The sequence below is a fragment of the Thermobia domestica genome, chromosome 2 (genome assembly GCF_964235325.1).
Source record: "Thermobia domestica chromosome 2, izTheDome1.hap1.1, whole genome shotgun sequence".
Lineage (NCBI taxonomy): Eukaryota > Metazoa > Arthropoda > Insecta > Zygentoma > Lepismatidae > Thermobia > Thermobia domestica.
The window spans coordinates 249848738-249873533 of record NC_137455.1 but is presented as its reverse complement, the minus strand read 5'-3'; the positions used below and the strand labels follow the sequence as shown (position 1 = coordinate 249873533).

Genomic DNA, 24796 nt, shown 5'->3' with positions numbered 1-24796 from the left:
TGTCCGGCCACTGGTCAATGGCATTACGCACCATGTCCATGGGGGGGAAAATGTTCACTGCTTGGGTCAAGAATTGTTTCAGACTGTCGACAGATGGATGTCGTTTATGGCAGATCTTTGCCTGAAGGACTGCCCAAAGTTTGTAGTCCAATGATTTAAGGTCCTGGCTGCTAGAAGGCCAATCAGCTGTAGAATTAAAGTCGGGGACGCTTCGTGCCAGCCAGTCCTGAGTTGTTTTCGCTTTGTGGCCTGGAGCGGAATTCTGCTAGAAGGTCCACCTTTCTCTAGGGAACATGAGGCCGCGGTGGCTCAGTGGTAGAGCGTTCACCTCTGGTGCGTGGGGTCCCGGGTTCGGTCCCAGCCCGCGCCAAGTGAACTTTGTGGTGGACAAACACCGTGTGCGTGGTTTTCCTCGGGGTTCTCCCGTTTCCTCCCACTTGCTTCATTCCACCATTTCATTCATTTCTCATAATCACCGTCTCCTTTAGCCTAACCGGCGTAACCGTGGAACATCATAGCAGACAGTGGTTTCACTATAGGTGTTAGCACTGTGTCCTGGTATACCTTGACAGGTGATGAGTAGCTCACTCCCCCAACCAAACCACTGAGACAGGATGATGTGCCCTCTGAACCCTTGGAGCTACCTTAGCAGCTGCAGTAGATGACGTGGCATACACATGGTCATTTTGGGCGTTGTAGGCCTGCTCAGTTGTGAACACCGTTTCGTCAGTGAACAGATTCTTTCTGTGCAGATTGTTGGCGTAGCGCCACAACACTCTCTTTGATTTAAGGACCCTCTGCGACATTAATGTTTGGGTCAGAAAGTGACCAGTCCGCCTCTTATACGCCCGTAGATATAGATCACTCCTGAGCACAAGAGACATGGAATTTCTGATGATGTTCATCTCAGCAGCCATCACACTTTGTGTTCGAATAGGATTTCTTCGAATTCTTGCTGCGATTGCTTTCTGGACCTGCAGGATTCGTACCGTTCGTGGTCTGCCACTCCTTGCGCGGTCAGCTGCCGTTCCAGTCTCGGTGTATCGCTGTATTGTGCGATACGCGAATCTCTTGCTGATTTGTAGGGGTTTCAGGAGGTTGAAAATCTCACCTGCAGTCTTCCCGACCTTCTGTAATGCAATTACTACTACACGATTTTCGTATTCGCCCCACTCCATCAGAACTCAGTATAATATCAACGTATGTCGTGAACAGTCAAACACACACCACATGCATCTTCCGCTTTATACATACACTGTGTCACTCCGGATGCCTACAGCGCCACTCTAAACTTTGTGACAGTATTTATGACGTTCCTTTGTAAATCATCACATAATATTCTCATTCATGATTTGGGGAGAATAGAGGACATTAATTATTTTTTCTTATTTCTTCCTACGATAGTAATAAATTAGTGAAACTTCGTCTTTGTTCCATCATAAGTTCCCCTGGAAAGTGACAACCTACAGAAAATTAATGCGTTTTGAAGCAAAAACTATTATAGATCGTAATTAGTACAATGCAGCTACTAATTGTTACAAGAATGAGTCATAAATCTTGCAATATTTTCACAACCCAAACACCGGTGCGTGTATACACCGTGATCGACTGTACAAGGTTAAACTGGCCCAAGAGGTAGTGTGGCAAGCGAACTATTTAACACGGAGGCCGCCATTCCGTTAGCATCTTCAGTCAGTTTTTAGGAGCAGTGACGATGAGTGCTTAATAATCTTATATATGTGAACTGTTGCAGTATAAGCTCGAACTTGCGCATAACGCTGCGGAAACAATACAAAACATTTGTAATGGAAAAGGAGAAGGTGTAATGAACCACAGCACAGCAACTCGTTGGTTCCATCAATTTCGTGCAAGTTGTAAAAATGTCGAAGATCGGTCAAAGTCTGATCGCCCCAGGGTAACAAATTCTCAGGTCATGAGACACGCCATTGAGGAAGATCTATCCACCAGCACAGACGACTGGCAAACCAATTCGAGATGTCCCAGTCCACAAAAGAGCACCACCTTCATGAGCTCGGGAAATCCATCAAGTGCTGCCTTATTGTGCACATGAGATGACCCCAGCTTATATCCAAAGGATTGTGTATGTGTGCCAACAGCTGCTGCAAAATCCGCGTGAGGTACGTTTCCTAAATTGGATTGTCACATGCGACGAAAAGTGGGTGCCCTTCTGAAATCCGAATATGTAAAAACATTGTTGAGCAAGAGCCAACTTCCAGAACCAATCGTCGAAACAGGTCATTTCGAGCATAAAATGGTGGAGCTACAACGGGTAATTCATTTCGAGTTCTTTCCTAATGGTTGAATCATCATTCCAATCTTTATTCCGAACAGTTGGAGTAGATGTATGCTGCACTATGTCAAACATTTTCATCAGTGAATCAAAGCGCACTTCTGCAACTGGCTAACGCAAAACTACACTCGGCTCGAAAAAAGCAACAAGAATTCAAGAACTTGATTACATCGAAGTGATGCAACCTTACTCCTTCGGATTACTACCTGTTTTGGTCCATGACGCAGTTCGTGAAATCACGATGCTTTTCCAACTAGCAGGAGGTGGAAACAGCAGTGACTGATTTCTTTGTCTCTCAAAACAAGATGTGGTATCGACTTCACGTCTTAGAACCGAAGAATTGTCAGGAAAGTGAATGTATGCAGTCTAACACCAGGGGCTATACTTTCAATGTTAACCTATTGTACTGTTATAAATACAGTATGTTCTGTACCAGAGTATTGAAAGACTTACGATTAATTCTTGTAGCTACAAATTTGTTTGTATAGTATTTGTAAATAATATACGGTAAAAATTATTTATGCAAAATAAAAATATTGCCTCTCTAAGCTATAAAACACCAAAACCACTCAATTCACCCTGCTTATTCGTCTTAACGACGAAAACAAAAAGTTTTCCTGTTATTTTATACTTCTGTCTTTTTAACACTTTGCGATATGAACTCGATCATCAGTGGTTCTAAATTGTAGCAAAATGAATTTGATTGTCATTTGGTGTATATTTTTTTTTTCAATGTCCCCAGAGGGAAAAGGATTCGAAGACTTCACAGAAAAGGACATGCAAATCCGCCTGAACTGAACTACAAAATGATATTGCAATACAGAATATAATGGAAAGTCTTAATAGCGCCAATCTATTGATACACTCGCCGACAATAGACATAAAAGCAGTAGAGCACCACCGTTTTTTTTTTTTTATGTATGTATGTATGTATGTACACTTCTCCAAAGTATAATTGCATGCCCGATTTTTTTCTAAGTCCCTTAAAATTCTAAGTTTGGCAACAACGCATTCTGAGTGAGGGAAGGGGAAGGAATGAAAAATGAAACAAGATTTATGAACACAGCTCACAGTTTGCTGTTTGAAATTCTGTTCTTCTTTTAGTACAAAACAGTACCTTAGCATTAATGCAGCAAACTTTTTTCCTTTTTAAAAAAGAAAACACACACACTTCTCAATGAAAAACAAAGATCGTCTTAAAAACAAGGGTAGTTAAGGAGTTCGTTATCTATCAATGCGACTGAAGGACCGTTCTGTAGTTGTTCTGATAGCCATGCGTATTAAGTAGTGAATTTTTGTGTTGATGCAATACTTTTTAACCTGGTTCGAATTCCACTCGATGCATTTATTATTTTTATTTTGTAATTTTTCAGTCATTCTTGCCGTAGATTTTTATAGTATATATATTACACGGAGGTGATGAACAACTTTCTAATTTATCCAAAAATAAGTGTACGGGCGTAGAACCTTTCCTATATATTCCAATGTGAGTCCCCCTTAGTGCAAATAACTTCTTCCATCGATCCATAAAATTTTCGAAAATCTGTAAATAAATCCGGAGGTCTAGTGTTCAGGAAATCAGTATCAGATCTAATACCTTTTTCATTACTACCAGTACCCAATTCGTATTATTATTATTATTATTATTATTATTATTATTATTATTATTATTATTATTATTATTATTATGATAAGTAGGAAATAGAAAAAATGTTTTAGGGTACTAAATTTTTTGAGACCTTTTATTTCTTCCCAGTATGGACTTTATTGTTGTCTTGGTGTATCAGACCATTTTAGATAGGTTTTCACGACGATCTCACTTTTTTTTTCACATAAAAGTCTTAATAGCTCTCAACAGTATCACCGCTTGCTAGAGTCAATTGCATCTCACAAGAATGCACTCAGTTACATAATACCTAGGCCATCACCTTACTCCGAAGATTCTCACTTAGTATTTTACGAGAGGAGATGAGGTGTGTTCTCTACTGTTTTCAAATCGATTTTGTCTCAGGTTCAAAGTAGCGGATGTAAGCCCTACATTGAATTATGATATTTTTTTTAAAACCTGGTTGTATCCTCTTTTTAAAGATAAATGATGTGCTCAAAAGTGAGATATATTTCACATTTTCCTGTAGCTTGTCTGGAGAGAAATGAAAGTGAGTTGAGGCCATAGTGGGATACTATTTAGTATATCTTAGATCCTGCGCAGGACGATATTTCAACTTCGAGGGGAAAGGTACACCTAGAGAAAACACTGAACTCACTGCCAACTGAGTTCAGCATTCAAATTTGGAAACCTGCCTCGTCAATATTTTCCTCATGCTCTGCCACATTTGTATCTTCAAGACTTCGTCAGAGGATGTTGTAACTTCTGATACAAAATGCCTATAATTTCTGTAGCACAGCAAAAGTTTTGATTGTGCAATATTGTCATGGGTAAGTCAATGTTCTCTCGGTCAGTATCATTGAAGGTGCACTGCAGCGAAGTTAATTAGAAAATACCTTTGACCTTTTAGAAATCTACAACGCAAATTCTCACAGTAGCATTAGAAGTTGCACGGTTCCTCAACAATTGACACATATCTAGTTGGATTTTTGGGGTGATATCCTTCTAGTAGAGGTACCCAATAAAAGCTCGGTAATGCGCACCACAGAACCGGTTAGGTTGCGATGAGCTATCCGCTCTATTCGACTCGGCTCAGATAAATCATCCTGTCGAATCGCCTCGGTTGAGGTTCGCCACATCTCGGTAGACGTGATATATGAGCGGTCTTTCTGAGCTCGGTTCTGTGGTGAACAAGCCGCGAGCCGACCAATTTAAACCAATTGCACCATTATGGGGCGTTTACACTTAGTCGATTTGCGTTCGATTCAGTTGAATTGACGTCACTTTCAACTTAATCGACCGTGTAAACGGGACTTCAACTTAATCGCTTGTTGATCGAAGGCGACTAATCGACTGGCAACTGAATTAAAAGACGTTCTATTTTCTGTGGTTGAAATAATTGAACACATCCATCAATCTGATTCGGCCTAGTTGCTGCGATTTAGTGGCAAATGCAGCGAGTCGATTTAGTCGTGCGACTAAATCGACTAAGTGTAAACGCCCCATTAGAGTCGGCACGTTTCATTCAACGTATTCAAATGGACCTAGTTTCGTCGCTAGAGGTTAGATCAGTAGTCGCTTTTATGGAAGTGACTGTATGTCCGTCTTAGTGAGTCTTCCTGTATCTGATCTCTCCTTAAAGAAATCCTTGGTTCGGCTGTAAAGAGGATTGTTACAAAACAAAGTTCTTGTAAAGTCAGGTGTAAATTTCCAACTTAATAAATTTCTTGTATAGCTATCTTGAAGCATTAATGGATTTACGCAGTGTTCAGTAGCTTTTATCAATTCAGGTGAGTAGGGCCATGGTTTTTATTGGACATTTGAAAAACAAACACTAAAAAGAACGATGTTTTTTATTATTGAAAATAAAACTTCATAGGTTTTGTTTACAACACCATGTTTCGCATCCATACAGCACCGCAGGATTTTCATTGGATAAAGATATTCAAGTGACAAGTAGATCAAATTTTCTTTACTGTTTATGCACTCTGTTGTTCTGTTGGATCAATCAGACAATTTGGGCAACAACGACACGCTGATGTTCTCTCATGCTTCACAGCGTAAGCGTGAATATTCATGAATTATCGGACATGAATTTTCTAAAAGGTAGTCCAAATTTTGAATATATATAGGGTAATTTTGAATAGGCCTAATATAGGCACATTAAAAGCAAAATGATGATACAGAAATATAATTTGACAGAAACGTGAAATATCTTGTCTAGAGTTCAATCTGTTGGTTAAGTTACTTTTAAAATGTATCGCGGTACTTCATCATCAACTTTTCCTTATATACAGTATATGACACAAGTTATACTAGGTGATAGTTGTTACTTATATAACTCATAGTCGGTTCGGAAGTAGCGCGCTATTTGTAGCGAAGCTACAATAGCTACCTACAAATTTTGTAGCTCTAGATGTAGCGGCGATACAAGTCTACACCTGTAGCTGAGCTACATATTTTTATAGTGTGTAGCGAATTTTGCACTAAAGCTACAAATAAATCTTTTCCAGGACGCAAAAATATTTTGTAACTCCAACATTTCCTCACAATTTTTAGTAATTTTTTATATGATGATAGGGAGAAAATATGATTGTTTTCTGATTTCTGTCTCCAATTATTTTGCAACAATATTACAAGAAAATTTTCTGAAATAAATTGCGTACTGACGATTGATCAAAAGGATAGTGACGACTCTTAAAATAGACCTACATGCCATTCTAGCAGTGAAAGCATATACATTTTTGGGGGAGGGGGTAATATATATATATATATATATATATATATATATATATATATATATATATATATATATATATATATATATATATATATACTTTATAAAGAGCAGAGAAAATGCATACTTTACTGTGAAATGCAAATTGACAGACAAAGCTTTTATGTAATATTTTAACCAAACTTTTAAGTTCAGTTACGCATGTAGATGCCATGACATAATGCATGATGCCAAGTAAACTGTATTTGTGACAAGAGCTTAAGTAGCGAATACGTTTCTGGAAGACTAGCTAATAGTTGTAGCGAGCTACAATTTTTATCATGTAGCTGTAGAGCAGCTACTTTTGAAAAGTAACTTTCCGATCACTGCTCATACTAAAATAATGTTGGCAAATGGTGAATATACTGTATACTTGCCTTCTACGTGTTCCTCTCGGGTCTACTCTAGGCGATCTTGCTTTCCTCGATTTCAACAAGCGATAGAAGGAAATTTATCACCTTTCTCACTTGGTTTTCTGTATGCTTAGAAAACTGTTAAAGTTAAGGATATGATTTAGAGTACTCGGGTCATAACCAAAGAAGGGGCATGAAAACCATGGCCCTACTCACCTGAACCAATGAAAACTACTAAACATTGCTTAAATCGATTAATTCTGTACGATAGCTATGCAAAAACTTTATCGAGTTGGAAATAGTGGTGTCAACCGGCTCGGCTCGAACCCTGAGCCACAGGCGCAGCTTAAAGTCCAACTCGGTTCGGCTCGGCTCAGCTGAGCCATCGGCTCGAGCCTGCTTGGTTGGGGTGAGCCATCAGTTCGGTTCAGCTCAGCTCAGGTAAGCTATTGGCTCGAACCGGCACGGTTGGATGAGCTGTTGGCTCGGCTCACATCTCAGTTCGGCTCGGTGGTGACTGAGCCGGGAGCCGAGCTGCTCTAGCCGTTGACAACACTACTACTTGGAACCTGAAAAATACCGATTTGAAAGCAGTAGAGAAAACATCTCATCTCCACTCGGAAAATACTCATGAGAGATCGTTTGGGGTAAGATGATGACCAGTGTTTCATGAAACTGAGGGCATTCTTGTGAGATAGACTCTAGCTATTAAGACGTTTAAGTAAAAAATGTGAGATTGCCGTGAAAACTTATCTAAAATGGTTCTGATGCAAGATAACAACATACAGTCCATAACCAGCGCCGTAACTTAGATTGTCTCTGGGAGGAAGGGCAAGCATTAAGACGCGTATTAGGGGTCCCATAGAAAAGTTGTTTTTCTAATTCTTGGGCCCCCTCTTTCCATCTTTCTCTTACTCTTTATGGACCCCCGGAGCCTGTGGGCCCTCCCGCACGGCAAGGTCTACGGTTCCATTAGTTGCGCCCCTGAGCCCGCTTCATACATGACAAATTAGTTAAAGGGGCAATATTGACAAATCTCAAAGCTATATTAATACATATTATTTCTAGGGCACCTAATAGTAGACATTTTTTACTGAAATGGGCCCCAGACTAATTTTTGTTTTATTTACCTTTTGTGTGCTGTTTTGTTTGAATGTAGTGAATCTGTTTGATGCTTCATTTATAATTTCAGCTTCGTATCATATGTGCACTAAAAAAAAAAAAAAAAAAAAATCTTAATATGGGCCCCCATCGAACGGTGAGGAGCTTCTCTGTAAAGGGCAGTTGCCCGATGCCCCCCAAAAGTTACGACCCTGGGTGTAACAACAAACTGGGAGGAAATAAAATGTCTCACCAAATTTGGTACCCTAAAACCTTTTTTTTTTCTATTTCCTACTTATAATAATAATAATAGGCCTACTAATAATAATAAATTTGATTTTGAGTTTAGGGTCCCTTTCAGCAGCGAGACTATATGAGAAGTAAACCCACAGCTTAACATAGGCCCCGAACCACATGAACTCCCGCCGGGAATCGAACCCGGGTCTTCGACGCTAAAGAAGCGTATAATAATAATAATAATATAATAATAATAATAATAATAATAATAATAATAATAATAATAAAATATGAACAGCGTTCTGGTAGTGATGAAGGAGATATTAAGGCTGATAGTGATCTTCTGGACACGAGAACTCCGGATTTATTTTGATGATTACGAAAATCTTACGGATCGATGCAAGAAGTAATTTGCACTAAGAAGAAATCACAATGGGATATATAGAAAAGGTTTTACACCTACACAGTTTATTTTTGGATAAATTAGAAAGTATATGTATCACCTCCGTGTAATACATATACTATAAAAATGTACGGCAAAACTAAATGAAAAACTACAAAATGAAAAAAGTAAGAACATCGTGTGGGACTCGAACCAGGTTCAAAAGTACTAAATCCACATAGAAAGCAAGAACTTATCTCTCATGGCTATCGAAATAACTATGAAGTTTCATTCCTATTTCATGAATAGAGAACGAATTTCTTAGCAACTCCCCCTCCCTGTTTTTTAACGAACATTGTGATCGAAAAGCATGTGTGCTTTACTTACAAGCAAATTTCTGCATTTATCAAGTATTATGATGATCTAAATGTATCATTACATTAAGTTATAAAAAGGCAACTGAGTATTTCAAGCAACAAACTGTGAGCTGTGTTGGAAAATCTCGTTATTTTTTTTCTTTTCACTTCCCCTACCATTACGTCGACTGCGATGTTGCCAAACCTACAATTTTAAGGGACTTTAAAAATTCGGGCATGCAGTTATATTTTGGAGAAGTGTACATACGTACAGTGGCGGATCCAAGGGGAACTATAGGGGCTATAGCCCCCTTGACGCTCAGGTATACACTGGATAAAATGGACTTCAATCCTGCTTTACACTGGATAAAACGGCAAAATATGGTTTAGCCCCTCCCTTGATCATATCCTGGATCCGCCCCTGCATGCATGCATGCATCCATACATACATACATACATACATATCTATCTACCTAAGTAACTAACTAACTAAGATCGTGTTGTCCAAAAAAACAGAGATAAAGTTAACATTCACAGCATACGAACAACGTAACTTCAATGCAGCCAACTTATCGAGTAATACGAGTGAGTAATGCATGTATTGTGTGTGGAATAGGCTCTAAAGAAATAAGGCAACTTAGAGAGGCTGATCAATTTAACAGATTCTACTGTAATAACAAATATGCAGTATACAATAGCAGTAAGGCACACATGGTTAATGTTTTAAAGAGGTGCACTCAAAATAGGGCACAATACTCTTCGGTTTGTGTTTCTATATCACTTTGAAGCTGGTTGTAACATTTGGCAAACCTCATGAATTTAGTTTAAACAACGATCGGTACGTGTTTTTCTGTCTACTTAATAGGTTAGCTTGAATGTTAAATGAAATATGTAAACAATCAAAGTTGGAAGGAAAATCAAAACATACATAAAACTATATAAATGAAAGAAGTAGTGTAGTGTGACTTGATTGCGTATCGTACTAATCTGCTAACCAAAATGGATGCATGGTTTATAAATCAATATATCATTCTCCGGTCATACGCGTGCTTTATTGAGAAAGCGGCATGTACAATTTTCCGAAAGGGCAAGTTCTTTTCCTCTAAGTGTTGTATTTTTCCATAGCTTCTTGGGACCTTGAACAGGGAATTAGAAATAGTTTTACCATTTCAAATTTTGATATTACATAACTGGAAACCAATTACAATTTTGAAAATCGAACAGAGGCTGAACACCATATTATTTCCTTTAACCTTAACTTCAACAGTGCAAATAATAGTAGTTACAATATCTAATGTACCATCTTTCCCCTACTACGGCTATTTATGATCCTAGAGCATTTTATTCTCACCCATTGGGCATGATATGTAGATGTACCAACGATTTTTATTTATTGCATATACTAACGTAGAACGGGAACTTTGCAGTGTCAGCCAATGGAGAACTTCTCACCGTATAGAATTGTCTTCATTACATGATATTTGCAGTGTCGCACGTTGAACAATCGTTTCCATACATTCACAGAAACATTCGGAGTACAGCAGTCGTTGTTTCATTTAAATATGGCGAAAAGTAACGCGGATATTATAGTTCTCTCGAACAAAGCAGAAAAATGACTCATCATCTGAGGTTCTCGAACTCATGGAATTCATCGAGTCAATGCAGAACGCTGCCTTTCCCTGATATTGTGACTGTTTGGGACCGTCGCGAAACAGTGTAGCAAACAGCGCAAAGGAAAAGAAACATTCGTATAGTAATGTAAAGTAGAACATGGCTGACTTTCTCATCCGTACACACTTCGTTTCAGATAGTGTTGTTTAAATAAACGTGTGTCGAAATGTCCTTTGTTTACACGAAACAGAAAGAAAATTGAACAAGAAATGTACAAAACGTTGTCCAGGAGTGGGCGTCAATCCCAGGTAGATCGTGCTTTTGATCACCAATCCAAGATGATATCTCCTACACTCCGGAGCGAGCTGCCGAATTGCTGTTCCATAAGAGATAGTCCTTTGTAGTTTATGTAGTCTCCTAAGGAGCGCTCGTATCGCGGGTTGTAACTGTGGTTTTCACTGTCCCAAACGGAATCCTAATACCCTCGAAAGACATAATCTGTGAAGGCGGATGCACTTCCATGCACAGACACTGTTGCAGTTTCTTCTCGCATACCATTGCCATGGGGGTCTTGCCCTATTATTTTGTCCTTCGAATGTGCATTTGTTCTGCCCGAATCTTCCACACTTCGTCCCGTCCACACCATTACACATATGTCTTTCGAGGTTACATCATTGGTTTTCCTTTTGCATTTTACCTTACATTGATATATCACACATCCCGCTTCTCATTTCTCAATACCTTACGCTGTATCCAAGATCACGGCCTTCAAGATGGCCGCCAAGTCAGTGTTATAGCATATCAAATATCTTGATATCATGCAGGCTCTGCCCATCATTTCCGTTTTCGACATAAATGGGTATCTTGCGACTTTTACCTTATATCATATTGTCGCGTGGTGCGTTATGTTGCAGAGCATATCTCCGGTGTTTCTGGATGGAGGCAGTTCCAATTTGGCATTTTTCTCCTTTTCTATTATGTGTCCTCTGGGCGAAGTTTGAGTCGTATCTGATCCTGCCTTGTTCTGTACGTTGCTTGTAAGAAGTTTGTTACCTCTGTATATCGCAAATCTTCTGCTGGCGCCAAGTACATTGATTTCAAATCATTACTCTCATGGCTTCAAAAATTCAACATTCGGAAGAAAATCTTTAGGATAGCCCTTTTACTTTCAGACATCCCTGTTGATTTTAATGAGAGATTTTAAAAATATTTAATATTATTTTAAATAATATTTAATAAAAAATCGGACAAGAAATGGTTTTCAAAAATCTTACTGAAATGGGACACGCAGGTACAACAATAGATTTTGAGACAGACAAATGGATTGGCATCCCTCTGGTTCCACACATTCCTGCAAAAATTAAGAAGATATTACAGAAGCACAATGTCAAAATTTTAGAGGTTCACCCAAAACCTATAGAGAAATGTGTAACAAATTTTAAACCATGTTTCACTGACGCTCAACAATGCAGTGATATTTATCTTGCTAAGTGTCAGTGCAACAGAACATCCATGGGGCAAACGAAGAGGAATATTTATATAAGAATGGCTGAGCCCATTCATACATCAAAATCTCGTAATCCACAACAGTTGTCTGGATTGGGAGCGCACCTCAGAAGGAACAACCACATTATTACTAATACACGTTTGGTGAAGAGAGCAAAATCAGTGATAGAATGTAGCTTTAAAGAAGCTTACTATATTCATAAAGAGAGACATGCACTTAATAAAATTTGGAGTGATCTTTTTATCACGTATTTCCGCCAGTTGGAAACAAACACTAAAACAATGAACAAGAACAATCAACAATGATCGTTAAGTGGTGAACAACATGTATTAGCTTTTTTTACTTCGTATTTTTTTATTCCTTTTTAACCTTGTTTTTACCTACCCTTGTTTCTTTTCCATGTTTAAATTTACTTTTCGAACTAAACTGATGATGGAAATTGTAATTTCCGAAAGCACTTCTTAGAGAAATAATTTGGTCTGCGGTGAGTACTAATCTTTTCTACTTACATTTTTCTAAGTATAATCACCCCTCGCAATACACAAGATATGTATATGCTGTAGAATTTAGTGAGCACCAGTAATAACTAAGATACTCTTCCGTTCCATATCCGGGTTGGTGAGGAAGGGCCCACAGAATGTGGCGTCGCCATTGCTAAGTAAACGTTCGAATGGGTTGGAAATAAAAATCTTAATTTTTTCTTCTTTGATTCTATTCAACATATCAAAATAAGTGCACGTCCAAGTTTCACAACTCAACCTCCGTTGGTTTGATAGAATTAAAATTTACTACCTTTGTAAGCTTGTCTCTTCTGGCGAAATCAAGTCGCTTTAAACTCAAATCCTACTTAAAATAGGAATACGAGTTATACCTCATGTGAATTGCAGTTAAGCGTCCTCTCCTTTAGTATAACTTCAGTTCGAATACTCCCCAAAACAGGAAGATAAGAGGGAAATTTTGAAATTTTCGTGACGAATATGTTCATTTCGTGATTTCATTTGTTTATAACTTGTCTTTTTTAGCTTTTTTTAAATATACATATGACATATATGTATTAGAAGTCTAATGTATTAACTGTATCAACGATAGTAAAATGTTACATTTTTGTATTGTTGAATCAAAAACACTCACTTCCAGCCACCACTACTCTACCCGAACATTTGACACGAATATGGGCAATGTAGTGCAAACTTTCGATATTTTTTCTCAAATACTATTAGAGTTATCAACACAAAACTTACAGGATAGCCTTGCAACAGAAAAGGACATCCCTAAATGTTTTACATATCACAGAGGCATGTAAGTAATAATAACTGAATAAATTATGACGAGCATTTTTTTAAAATAAATTTACAGAATATCACTCTGTTAGTTCTTTTCTGTTCATTGTGTCCAAGCACAACATATATTAAAAGAAAGCTCACTTCACTTCAATTCAAGTGACATATAGATTATACTTACATTCCAGTTAGAACGTATATGAATGAACATTATCTTCTGCTTAGCTGAATTCATTTTTTTATTATTTATTTATTTAATTTTTTCATTCCAGGCGAGAACACAGCATATTTTTTTCTCAGGTACTGTTGTAGCACAACACTTACATTGTTTAAAAAAAAAAACGGTGTATGCGTAAATTATTTTTTCTTTGACTATGAGGCAGTGTTGCTAAGTTATAAGCGAATAAAATCAAAAAACGAACATTTTTGTTGGAAATTTTTCTAAATTTCCCCTTGTTAATTCGCTGTTTCTGGGAGTATTCAAATTAAGAGTATACCAAAGGAAAGCCTACTTAATTGCAATTCAAATGAGGTATAACCCGTATTCTTACTGTAATTAGGGCTTGAGATCTAAGCGTCTAAGTAAAATTCTACGATTTTGACAGAAGAGGAAAATCTTATAAGGGAGCAAGTTTTAGATTCATTTTTCTACCAAACCAATGGCGATCGAATTGGAAAAATTTGCATGAGAACTTATTTTGACATGCTATATAGAATCAAAGATCTTTTTCTGGAAGAGATACTTTCGTTTCGCTCGATCCTATCATCCTAGAAATGAAGTTGTTTATAAATTCATGTTCTAAATAATTTTAATAGTTATTTAAGTAATTGTCTTTTCAATGAAACTAGAACCATGTGTGGTATATTTATATGTTGTTTAGATATTGTATCCTATCCAGATGCTGTATTCTGTAGAAGTATGGCGTTTAATCACGAAATTCTTTGCAGAAACACGTACAGTAGGTTGTTCTGATTACGTTTTAAGACTATAATATATATTAAAGGAAATTATGCCCATCAGGTAGTTACTACGGAATGTTACAAACCACTCAATTTTCTTCAAATACAGCACCAGTATAAAAGACCGAGTATCACTTGCTAATAGTAGTTTAACGTCTGCTTCTTAGCTACATTTAACCTTTTAATTCATAGATGATACACATGTTTTGTGGAACTCCAGTAAAATACGTTTGAGAAACAGTTAGTTTGCTACTTATTTAGATTCGCTACTTTAACAAAATAGATCGTTTCATTGTTAACTTTATGTGAGTATTTTGCTATTTGTAAGGATGTAGCAGATTAGCTTTTTTTTTCATTGAAGTAACAGTATAATCGCAATTATAGCAGTTTTCGCAAAGAATAAGTAAACAATTAATAGTACCATAAATAACAATTTGATAGTTATAACTCCATACAGTGCTTTTTTCTAATTGTGATTCATTATGAAAATTAAACATTAATTTTATATTATCCTTTAGTTTATAGAAAAATTTCAAGAAGTGAAAGAAGCTACGCGGCAGGCAGCAGCAAAAGCAACGACCAATGGGACAACGTCGACACCAGTTACAAGTGCAAATGCTTCACCAATCACATCACGAGCGTGCCCACCTCGGACGGCACCAGCAGGTCCTCAGGTCTCTGCAGGTCCTACTCCTTGTCCAGAGCCTGTTCCTGAAGCAAGTCACAACGCTGTGGACCACCCTCCCCCGTTAACTAACTCAACGGATGTTTCCAATTCGAATCTGCTCAAAAGTTCCCTAGTGGCTCATCAAAGAAGCCAATCGCTCTCTGGTTTACAGGTATTTTTCTTTAACATAGTGTTATTACTCAGCTATTAAGAGTACTGCTTCTGTTTTGATATTATTGTTTAAATTTTGAGAAGTAAAAGCAAACACAATAGAATATATGTTTTTTAGCTGAGATAAGCTCAACTTTCCTTTTGCTAACAAATCGGAAGATCATGATTTAAGTTGAGAATGGTACTCTTTTTATTTCTTACATTCTTTATAAGTATTCTAAGAAATCACTTTAAAATACAGAAAAGAAGTTCACTTACAAAAATATCGATTGCTATATATGTATATTTTATTTTTCTTTTGTATATTTCTCATTGGAGTCAGTGGCGGATTAAGCTTCGTCGGCGCCCTAGTCACAATCTTAATGTACGCCCTTCTCAAAAGAAAAATAGTATTTGCAGTGTTTTAAGGCTAGTATAAAATTAGTGAACATATTGAAATCAAAAGCGAAGGATAAAAATCAATAATAAAAGTAATAGGCATAGGACAAACAATTCATTTTATGTATATGCTATACCTAAAATTATGTAATGTACTGAGAAATTAAATTCACCAGTCATAAATGAAGCTGCTTCCGCCTCACTTTGGTTGCTGCAAACTCGTGTATAAGTTCTTCAAAGTTGATGCGTCCATCAATCAAGATATCTGCTTCGATGTGGAGAATAGATAACTCGTTCAGTATTTTATTACACATGGTTGAACGGAGACAAGTCTTCAGCCTTTTTGGAGCCGAAAACGAACATTCAGCTAAACAGTTTGTTACAGCAGTACACAAAATATTCTTAATGCAGTCCACATTTGGAAACACAGACTGCAACTTTTCTTTCCGTATAAACGCTAACATTTCTCTTGGTGAGTCAGAGATTCCTCTGGTTTTCAGAAGTCCCGCAAAATACACACATTTATTCGGAAATGTTGATTCTAGATCAGTTTCATATGCAGCCTGAAGGTTGGCTGCGCGTCCAGAAATGACACAAGAAGAATTTTGCAGAAACTTGCTAAAAACCATGAAGTTGTCAGACATTATTTTATAGCTTTCCTTTCTTCTAATTAATTCAATGTGCAATTTATCAAGAATAGGAAGAAACACCTCAACTTCAAATTTTTCTCTTCCTGTTAGAACAACCTCATTGTCTCTTACTTTATCGGCTTGAATGTTACGTTTTCTAAACCTTTTATAACTACACTCGTAATCCATATAAGTTTTCTCCATTGATTTTTGCTCATAAGAGTCAAACATGTCACGAAGAGAAGTTATAAAGTTCACAAGTGATTCAAATAAATCATGTACTATTCTATGTGACACTGTAATTTCACGGTGACACTCTGGAATCTCTGCAGTATATCATTCCAAAAAGTGATCATGAAAGCTGTTTCCAGCCGGTTTAGTTGATTCGAGAGGGATAAGGCCTCATTTCGAACTAGAGGTTTCTCAAAAGGATCATCGCTTACATGAGTAAGGGTGTGAATTACACTATCCCAGTTTTCATATATACATGTACATACCTGTTCACAAAAATCTGGAAACTCGTTCAGAAACTAAGTCCGAAAAAGTGAGCCTAGATCCGTCACAATTCCCGCAGATCTATACACAGGGAATTGCATTTTCCCTCCGTTCTTTATATAGACACTAGCTGCAAACCGTACTGTCATCCGAGCGATGTGAAAATGTAAAAACAAAATCAAACTATGTATTTCTGAGATTAATATTGATTGCACACTTCATGCACAGTTCCAATATGCAAAAACAATCAATATCTTCAAGTAGAAATTACTGAAAAAGACCGAAAATGACTATTTAAAACTTAAGCGTCAATCTGCGCTTGGAGCGTTACAATTATCAATATTATAACGCATTTCCTTCTAAGTGCTTCCGTAGCCAAGCGGGTTTAGTAATGCTGATTGAAATTTCTGAAACGAAGATCGAAGGTTCGAGCCTCCGTGCGTAAAGTTCGTTTTTATTTTTATTTTTTATTTTTTTATTTTTATTTTTATTTTTTTTTAATATATGGGAACATTGTTATAAATTTCTACTTTGAAGTGCTTGGAAAAACAATCAGACGAACTGTTACTTTTCAGATCTCTGTTACATTTACTAGCCCGCCATTTCCATAATTTATGTATTACGTTAATACAGACGTCAATACAGACGTTAATACAGACGTCAAAAATGTAAATTATTCATGTTCATGACGATTTTTTTATGGTAAATAAAAAAACGGGTGAGTTAGTGATATACCACCAGAATGTTCAAGGGCTCTCAATTGATAAAAGAAATATGTTAGAAGTGTTAATATTTGACACAGAGGATAATGTAAATTTAATATGTTTAACTGAGCACTGGTTGAACGCAGATGAGCTGAGTGTCACTAGCCTTCCCGGTTTTAACCTAATTGCTAGTTACAGTAGATCTGTTAAGAATAGAGGGGGGTCATGTATTTATGTCAAAACAGATTTAGAGAATAAGGTCGTAACTAAATTTAACAATCTAAATATCGAAAAGCATTTTGAATCATGTGTAGCAGAAGTACCAGGTATGAAGCTAATTATTTTGTGTGTATATAGGACCCCAAACAGTGACATTAATATTTTCGTGCAAAATGTAGAAATTATCCTTGAATATCTTGACTTTTATAGAAAAACGGGTAAGCAGGTTGTAATAGTAGATGACATAAATGTCGAATTTTTAGAACCCAAAATAAATAACCAACTTGAGATTCTGATACAAGCATATAATTTAACTGCAGCAGTCAGAGAGCCAAGTAGGTTCTCAACGAATAAAAACAGTGCATTAGATCAAATTTTGCTTAATATCGATCGTCTTACTTGTAATGTTCAAGTACTCAACAGTGGTTCTCTGATCATGAGGCGCAGATTTTTACAGTAATGTTAAAAAGTAACGAGATTACAAACGGTAAAGTACATAAACCGGGTACTAGATTAGTAGCGAAAAGATATTTTAATGATTCTGGCATAGAACATCTAAATTTTCGTTTGCTCAACGAAGCTTGGGAGTAGATATGTACGGCTAACAACCTGAACAATGCATGGGATGGGTTTCACAATGTATTTGTCAATTATTTCAACGAAGCATTCCCCCCCCCCAAAAAAAAAGTACACCGTTCCTACTTCTACGTGTAATAAGAAAACATGGGTATCAACCTGTATTAAAACATCAAGTAAGACACTAAGGTCTCTAAATATGGCGTATAAAAAAGGGAAGTTATCTCAAAAAATGCAAGAATATTATCAACACTACAAAAGCATTTATAGAAAGCTACTTAAATTTGCCAAGAAATCGCATTACTCAAATTTTATAGACAATAGTGAAAACAAACCCTCAGCTATGTGGAAGGTAGTAAACATAGAGTTAAAACATAACACCAAAGCGAAAAATGAAATTACTGAATTAGATGTTAACGGGGAAAAGGTCATAAACCCAGACCATATTGTAAACGCCTTCAATAACTATTACACAGGTTTACATAACAAGCACATTCGTAATGATATATCGCATTCAAACGTTTGCAAGTTAAATACAACTATCAGTACCATGTTTTTACGACCCACTTCGGCGAGAGAGGTACATAATATAATAATGGCTCTGAAACCAAAATGGTCTTCTGGTCTGGATGAAATACCAATGGCCATTATCAAGAAATGCAGCATCCATATCTCGGAACCTTTGTCCTACCTCATTAATATGTCCTTTCAGACAGGCACATTTCCTGAGAAGTTAAAATACGCCAAAGTCAAACCGTTATATAAAAAAGGGACCGAAACAAAAGTCGAAAATTACAGACCTATTTCCTTGTTGTCCTCCTTTTCAAAAATCATAGCGAAAGCTATTCTCAATCAAATTATACCATTCTTATCTAAGCATAACGTAATTTCACCTTCATAGTTTGGTTTTCAAAAACATAAATCAACTGAAATTGCTATATATAATTACATCAATGAAGTCACAGAAGCTCTGGAAAAAAGCAAAAAATGCGTGGGAATGTTTCTAGATTTATCTAAAGCGTTTGACTCTGTCCTTCATAACATTCTTATCTATAAACAGTTACGGTTTAAGAGGAGTTGTTAACTCGTGGATTAAATCTTATTTGCAAAATCGTGCTCAAGCTGTTGAACTATCATTTATGTCTAATTCAGCTGAATCAGCAACTCATAAATCTAAATTTAAAAATATTTCTACCGGTGTTCCTCAGGGATCGATATTAGGACCCATATTATTTCTACTATATGTAAACGATTTGCCAAATGACGTAACATTAGCAAATACAACTATGTACGCTGATGACACGAGTCTAACTATAACAGGCACAAGTCATGATATTATCTGTGATAAAGTTGACAAGACAACCCGTAGTTTAGAAAACTGGTTTGCCCAAAACAAACTAAAATTAAACACAGAGAAATCTATAGCACTAAATTTTCATCACATTGAAAATAAGCATTGCCTAGAAACTGATACAATGTTAAATAATCAAAAAATAATGTATTCTAACTCAACTAAATTTCTGGGTCTTTGGCTAAACCACAATCTTTCCTGGAAAGCACACATATTTTCACTAGCACAAAAGCTCAATAAAATGCTCTATGCATTAAAATCAATCAAACATGTTTTAAAACTAGATACGATTCGTAACTTGTATTTCGGACTCTTTCAGTCTTTACTTTCATATGGTATAATCTTCTGGGGAAACTCACAAAAAAGTAATATGTTGTTCGTTATTCAAAAAGGGGTTTTAAGAACTATGGCTGGGGCCAAAATAAACGACTCATGTAGATCAATATTTAAGGAACTTGAAATATTGCCTTTACCCTCGCTATACCTATTTCGTATGTTACTGTTCGTCAAAACCAACATTGAGGTATTTAACGCTGTGTAGTTGTTAACCAACATTGAGATAATTGTTGAAGCTGTGAATTCGATAACTAGAGACCAGCTGATTCGTGTGTGGCAAGAAATGAGCCACCGTTTTGACATCTGTCGTGTAACACACAGTGCTCATATTGAATGCACACCATAATTACTAACAATAAATTGTAAACTTTTCTTAATCAAGTAACGTTCGAATCATGTTTCTATCTTTTGTAGTTGGGAAGAAATAAATGTTTGAAATCTGTTCTTTCTTTTTGAATAACCCTGAATATTTGTTTTTCCTGACGAATTTTCCTAAAGTGAGCTCCGGGGTCAAGAGTAACCCATGCTTCTACATCACAAGGTTGGTGTTTCGCGCCATTCCGGGAGAACTTTATATATAGTTTGTAAGTGCTTTTTAGACTCATCTCAATGTAAATGAATCATGCATATAGGCTATTTAACATATTTGGTGGAGTAATTTTGTAATTCATTGGCATTTCGTCGCGTCTCCGGCACCGGTGGCCCACTGGTGGTATAATTTTCAAAACGGAAGTGGGGCCACCGCGGATCGTTGCAGTGGGGCCATCAACTTTTGGCGAGAGGTCGCTAGTTATCCTTCGATGGTCCACCGACGCTTACGGCACGGGGTAACTCTAAATTAAATTTAATTAGGAAATCACTATAGTTGCTATAAAAACTAGTTTTCAAACTTGGACTGTGTAATATTGGTCTTTTGAGGCAAACATTTCCTAAGTTCAACTTCGAGTATCTTCGGGAAACAGTAAACCAAAGATGATAGGTTAGAACCCACAGTCCAACGCTCACAATCGAAAACATTCTGTAAATCTGTATTTTCCTCTTTTAAGTGTAATAAGATATGTTGATCCGTTATTAACTGTACTGTAGAAACAGTTCATCATTGTAATACTTAAGGATAAAGTATTTCGAAATTATGTATACATGGGAGCACATGGTAGTTGCCTCAATCCGGCTATAATGAATGCCCTCAATTTCCTTCGTGCCATTCAAACCGATTTTCCTGCAAGCTGTTACACAACGACAATTAGTCTAGTTGTCTACGTGTCGAACTGCTGAGCCAAAGGACGAGGGATCGAATCTCGGAGATGGACGTGAAAATTTTTATTACTTGCAGAATTATACATTTCACCCATAATAAAATGAGCATTAAAACAGTTTGTGTTTCCGTGGAAAAGTAAAAATTTATTTCAAGTTAAATTTGTGAGCAGTAAAGCAAAACGAATTGGGCTCATGGTTGTCCGAACACCTGACGATTTGAAAAAGTAAATCATACGACACGCCTTTAGTATGGAGTTAAAGAGCTTTCTGATACGTATAAAGAAATCTCACTGACCTAAAATCCATTACGAAATAGGACCCACCAGAAGCTTCAACACTACGTCTGCGTCACTTCGGTGAACGCTGTATCGAAACTTCCTATATAAATTTCACTTACTTGACATCTCGTCAGTCGACCGTACTTGGTTTGTTCGCTAACTATATTGAAAGGGTATAGACGAAAAATATGCAAAATCTATTTTTCAATTTTGTCAGGAAACGAAGAAAATGTGACACCCTTATGTTTCAGAATTGTTGAACTTTTTTTTGGGAGGGGGGGGGTAGATTTCACTCATCTGCTGTAAGTAGTGACTACTCCTGTTAACCATTGCTTTCTTTAATTTTTCATTTACACATCATATCCTCTTTCAAGTTCGGTTCCACATGCCATTCCATTTAGTTTCATATATTATGTTCGATTAAATACACATTCCTCAATCTCTATTATGAAAATGTTTGAGGAAACATGCAATGTTTTGTACATGGAACTGCCTGTAAAAGCCTGTCAGATTTTGACAGGCATTATACAGGCGCCTGTTTCGGCGAAAACCCATGTAAAGAAAATATTACAGGCACATTGTCTTCAGGTGATATGCATGTCGAAAAAGTATTAAACTTCTGTTGGAAAGTTTCCACGAAAACACGCGTTGTACAGAGCCTGTACATTAAAATTAGAACATATAATGTACATGTAGTCACTCACCTGCAAGTAAATGGAGGGAATATGTGCATGTAAAGTACCCTGAATGGATTGTTGGTAACATTTGCATACAGTAAGAATGAAAAGTACAAGGAAGTGTCTGTTTATCAACATGTAATATACATGTGTGACATTCGCGTTACATGTAAATACCATGTATTAGCGTATAGCATGGAAAACGCATGATGTAGAATATGTTATTTTACATTTATCATTTTCGTGTACATTCGAAATGTGTAACTCCGCTACGTGCAGTGTACAGGCAATGTACAGGTGAACAGGAACATGCAATGATCATGATTGCCAATAAATGAATTAAACAGATACGTGTGATGAAGAAGGTGGGTTGGAGCTGAACATTCACGTTATAGGCATAGAAGACATGCAGTATTCAGGCACAAATCCCCAATTCGGCATTCGCTATGCAAGGTCCTGACACATATATAACACATGGGATTACAACTGAATACAATGCCTGTATTATCTCCGTGTACATGTAAAATGTGAACCCATCTATATGAAATGTACAGGTAAATGGAAAATGCAATGAGCAGGGTTGATTGGAGTGAATCATTAATGTTACGGGTGCAGGGAACATGTAATATTCAGGCATGCACATATGCAAGGTGCTGACACACATATACAGAGGCGTGCGCACACCCTTGGATCAGATGGATCAGAAAGTAGTATTACTCCTTAAAGTATGCAGCCTACATTCAAGTAATTGGATTTGAATTTTACACTTTATTTCTATATTTTTATTTGAAGTACAGTATCACGCATGACCCACTTGGTAAGTACTCGATGGGAATTGGGTACATCAGGGACGTACGCAGGAATTTCTTTCGGGAGGGGTCCAAAGATTTTGGCGGGGCTTTCCAAACAGTTTCAGGCTAAATTATATTAAAAACTGTAAAATTAACTAAATTTACAAAAAAAGTCCGGATTTGGGGATTCCGGACCCCCAGGACCCACTCCCTGCGTACGTCCGTGGGGTGCATTGCACTGCCACAAAACGACAAACAAACTGTTAGTAATTATTGCTTGTTGGCTTCCTGCAATGTGTGAGACACCAACTTGCTCAACTTGTACGTCTTTCCTATGTGGTGCAGGTAAAGAAAAATATATTGTTGTGAGCAGAAGTGCCGATCCCTTCCCCCCAAGTACTTGGACGCGATCCCCCCAAATTTGCCTTTTCTCTCCCCAAATATACCAATACCCCTCGTCAAAAGTAGTAGAGAATACTGAATTTGGCACTGACAAATTCAAGGTAACTTCTTTAAACTTTATTTAATTTGAGAATATTTTGTCTTCATAATGAATGTACACTTTTGGCTACCTGTCTGCATGCATGTGATCTATGCAATAAATATCCAATTCATGATCAGGCAAGCTGCATGTTACATGTGGCTCCCATGTACATGTTACCTGCATGACCCTTCTGCCGTATATATACAGGGAACGTACATGTCTTATGCATGTCCAACACCTGTGACACGCAAATTTTATGTACACTTAATGCGATGTACTTTACATGTATATTCCGCTAACACGCTCACTAATTCGCTTGTATTTCACATGTATTTAACATGTCAACTATATTTTTATCAAATGAAAAGCAGCTATCGTCAGATCCTCATGAGGTAACGTATATGTCAACTACATGGAATATGCCGGTTGCCTACATGTCTTTCCACTCTCTACATGTTGTTTACACGTGTTTTTCACGTTGCAAGGTTGCAACCCTATCAACATGAAAACTACCTGTTTCCGTGAAATGAACATGCATTGATCTTGAAAAATATCGATACCTGTCTCATGCATTTAAAAGTGTTCCATTTTCAGGCGCCTGTAAAAATATGCCTGTCTATGTATGTTTCACAGGCGCCTGTAAACCACCTGCATTTTCTGTCTGGTCCAAATTAACAAAACGGTCTCTTGCTTTCTTTCTGATAATGCTGATTTAGATTTCAAGAAAGTTAATTTTAAATAAACTTGCAACCAATTTGTTAATTACTAAGAGCATTGAGTTCTTCCTCATTGTGTGTTAATATATATTCTTCAGTATTTACATTCTAACAATAATAAATATTTATGCCAAACTTAGATATAATTGCAGTATACGAAGGTTAAGTGGATAATAAAGCAGTTCAAGCCAATATCTTACTTCAATCTGTATCGTAGATTACAATTATCGTTAGAAGAAATTGAATATTCGCATCCAAAATTGATTTTATCTAGGTGGAAGAGCTGTGTCTCGACTCGAATTTTGTCAGGAAAATTCTGTCTCGACTCGACTCTGCGCATTGGAATACAAAGTAGAAACTGGATGCAGTTAGCTAAGGATAGAAGTCAGTGGAGAGCTTTTGTGAACGCGGCATTGAACCTCCGGGTTCCATAGGCCATAGAGTTAGTTAGTTATACTTTTCCAGTAATCCCATACAAATTTCATTAGGATATCGTAATTAACCGACTTCATTATGTGCACGTTCGTGCATACCTTCAAGATAAATGTACCGATTTTATTTTTTTTAATTTATTTATTTATTTATTT

At 36.9% G+C, this 24796-nt stretch overlaps 1 protein-coding gene across 8 annotated transcripts in view; it reads left to right on the top strand.

The window, feature by feature from the left end:
• Positions 1-24796, top strand: part of homer (protein) — a 444718-nt gene that overhangs the window by 320281 nt on the left and 99641 nt on the right. For all 8 annotated transcript variants that reach the window (XM_081748567.1, XM_081748571.1, XM_081748572.1 and 5 more), the window contains one exon: positions 14999-15319. In XM_081748567.1, the coding sequence (XP_081604693.1) occupies positions 14999-15319 (321 nt within the window). The remainder of the gene's footprint in view (positions 1-14998; positions 15320-24796) is intronic.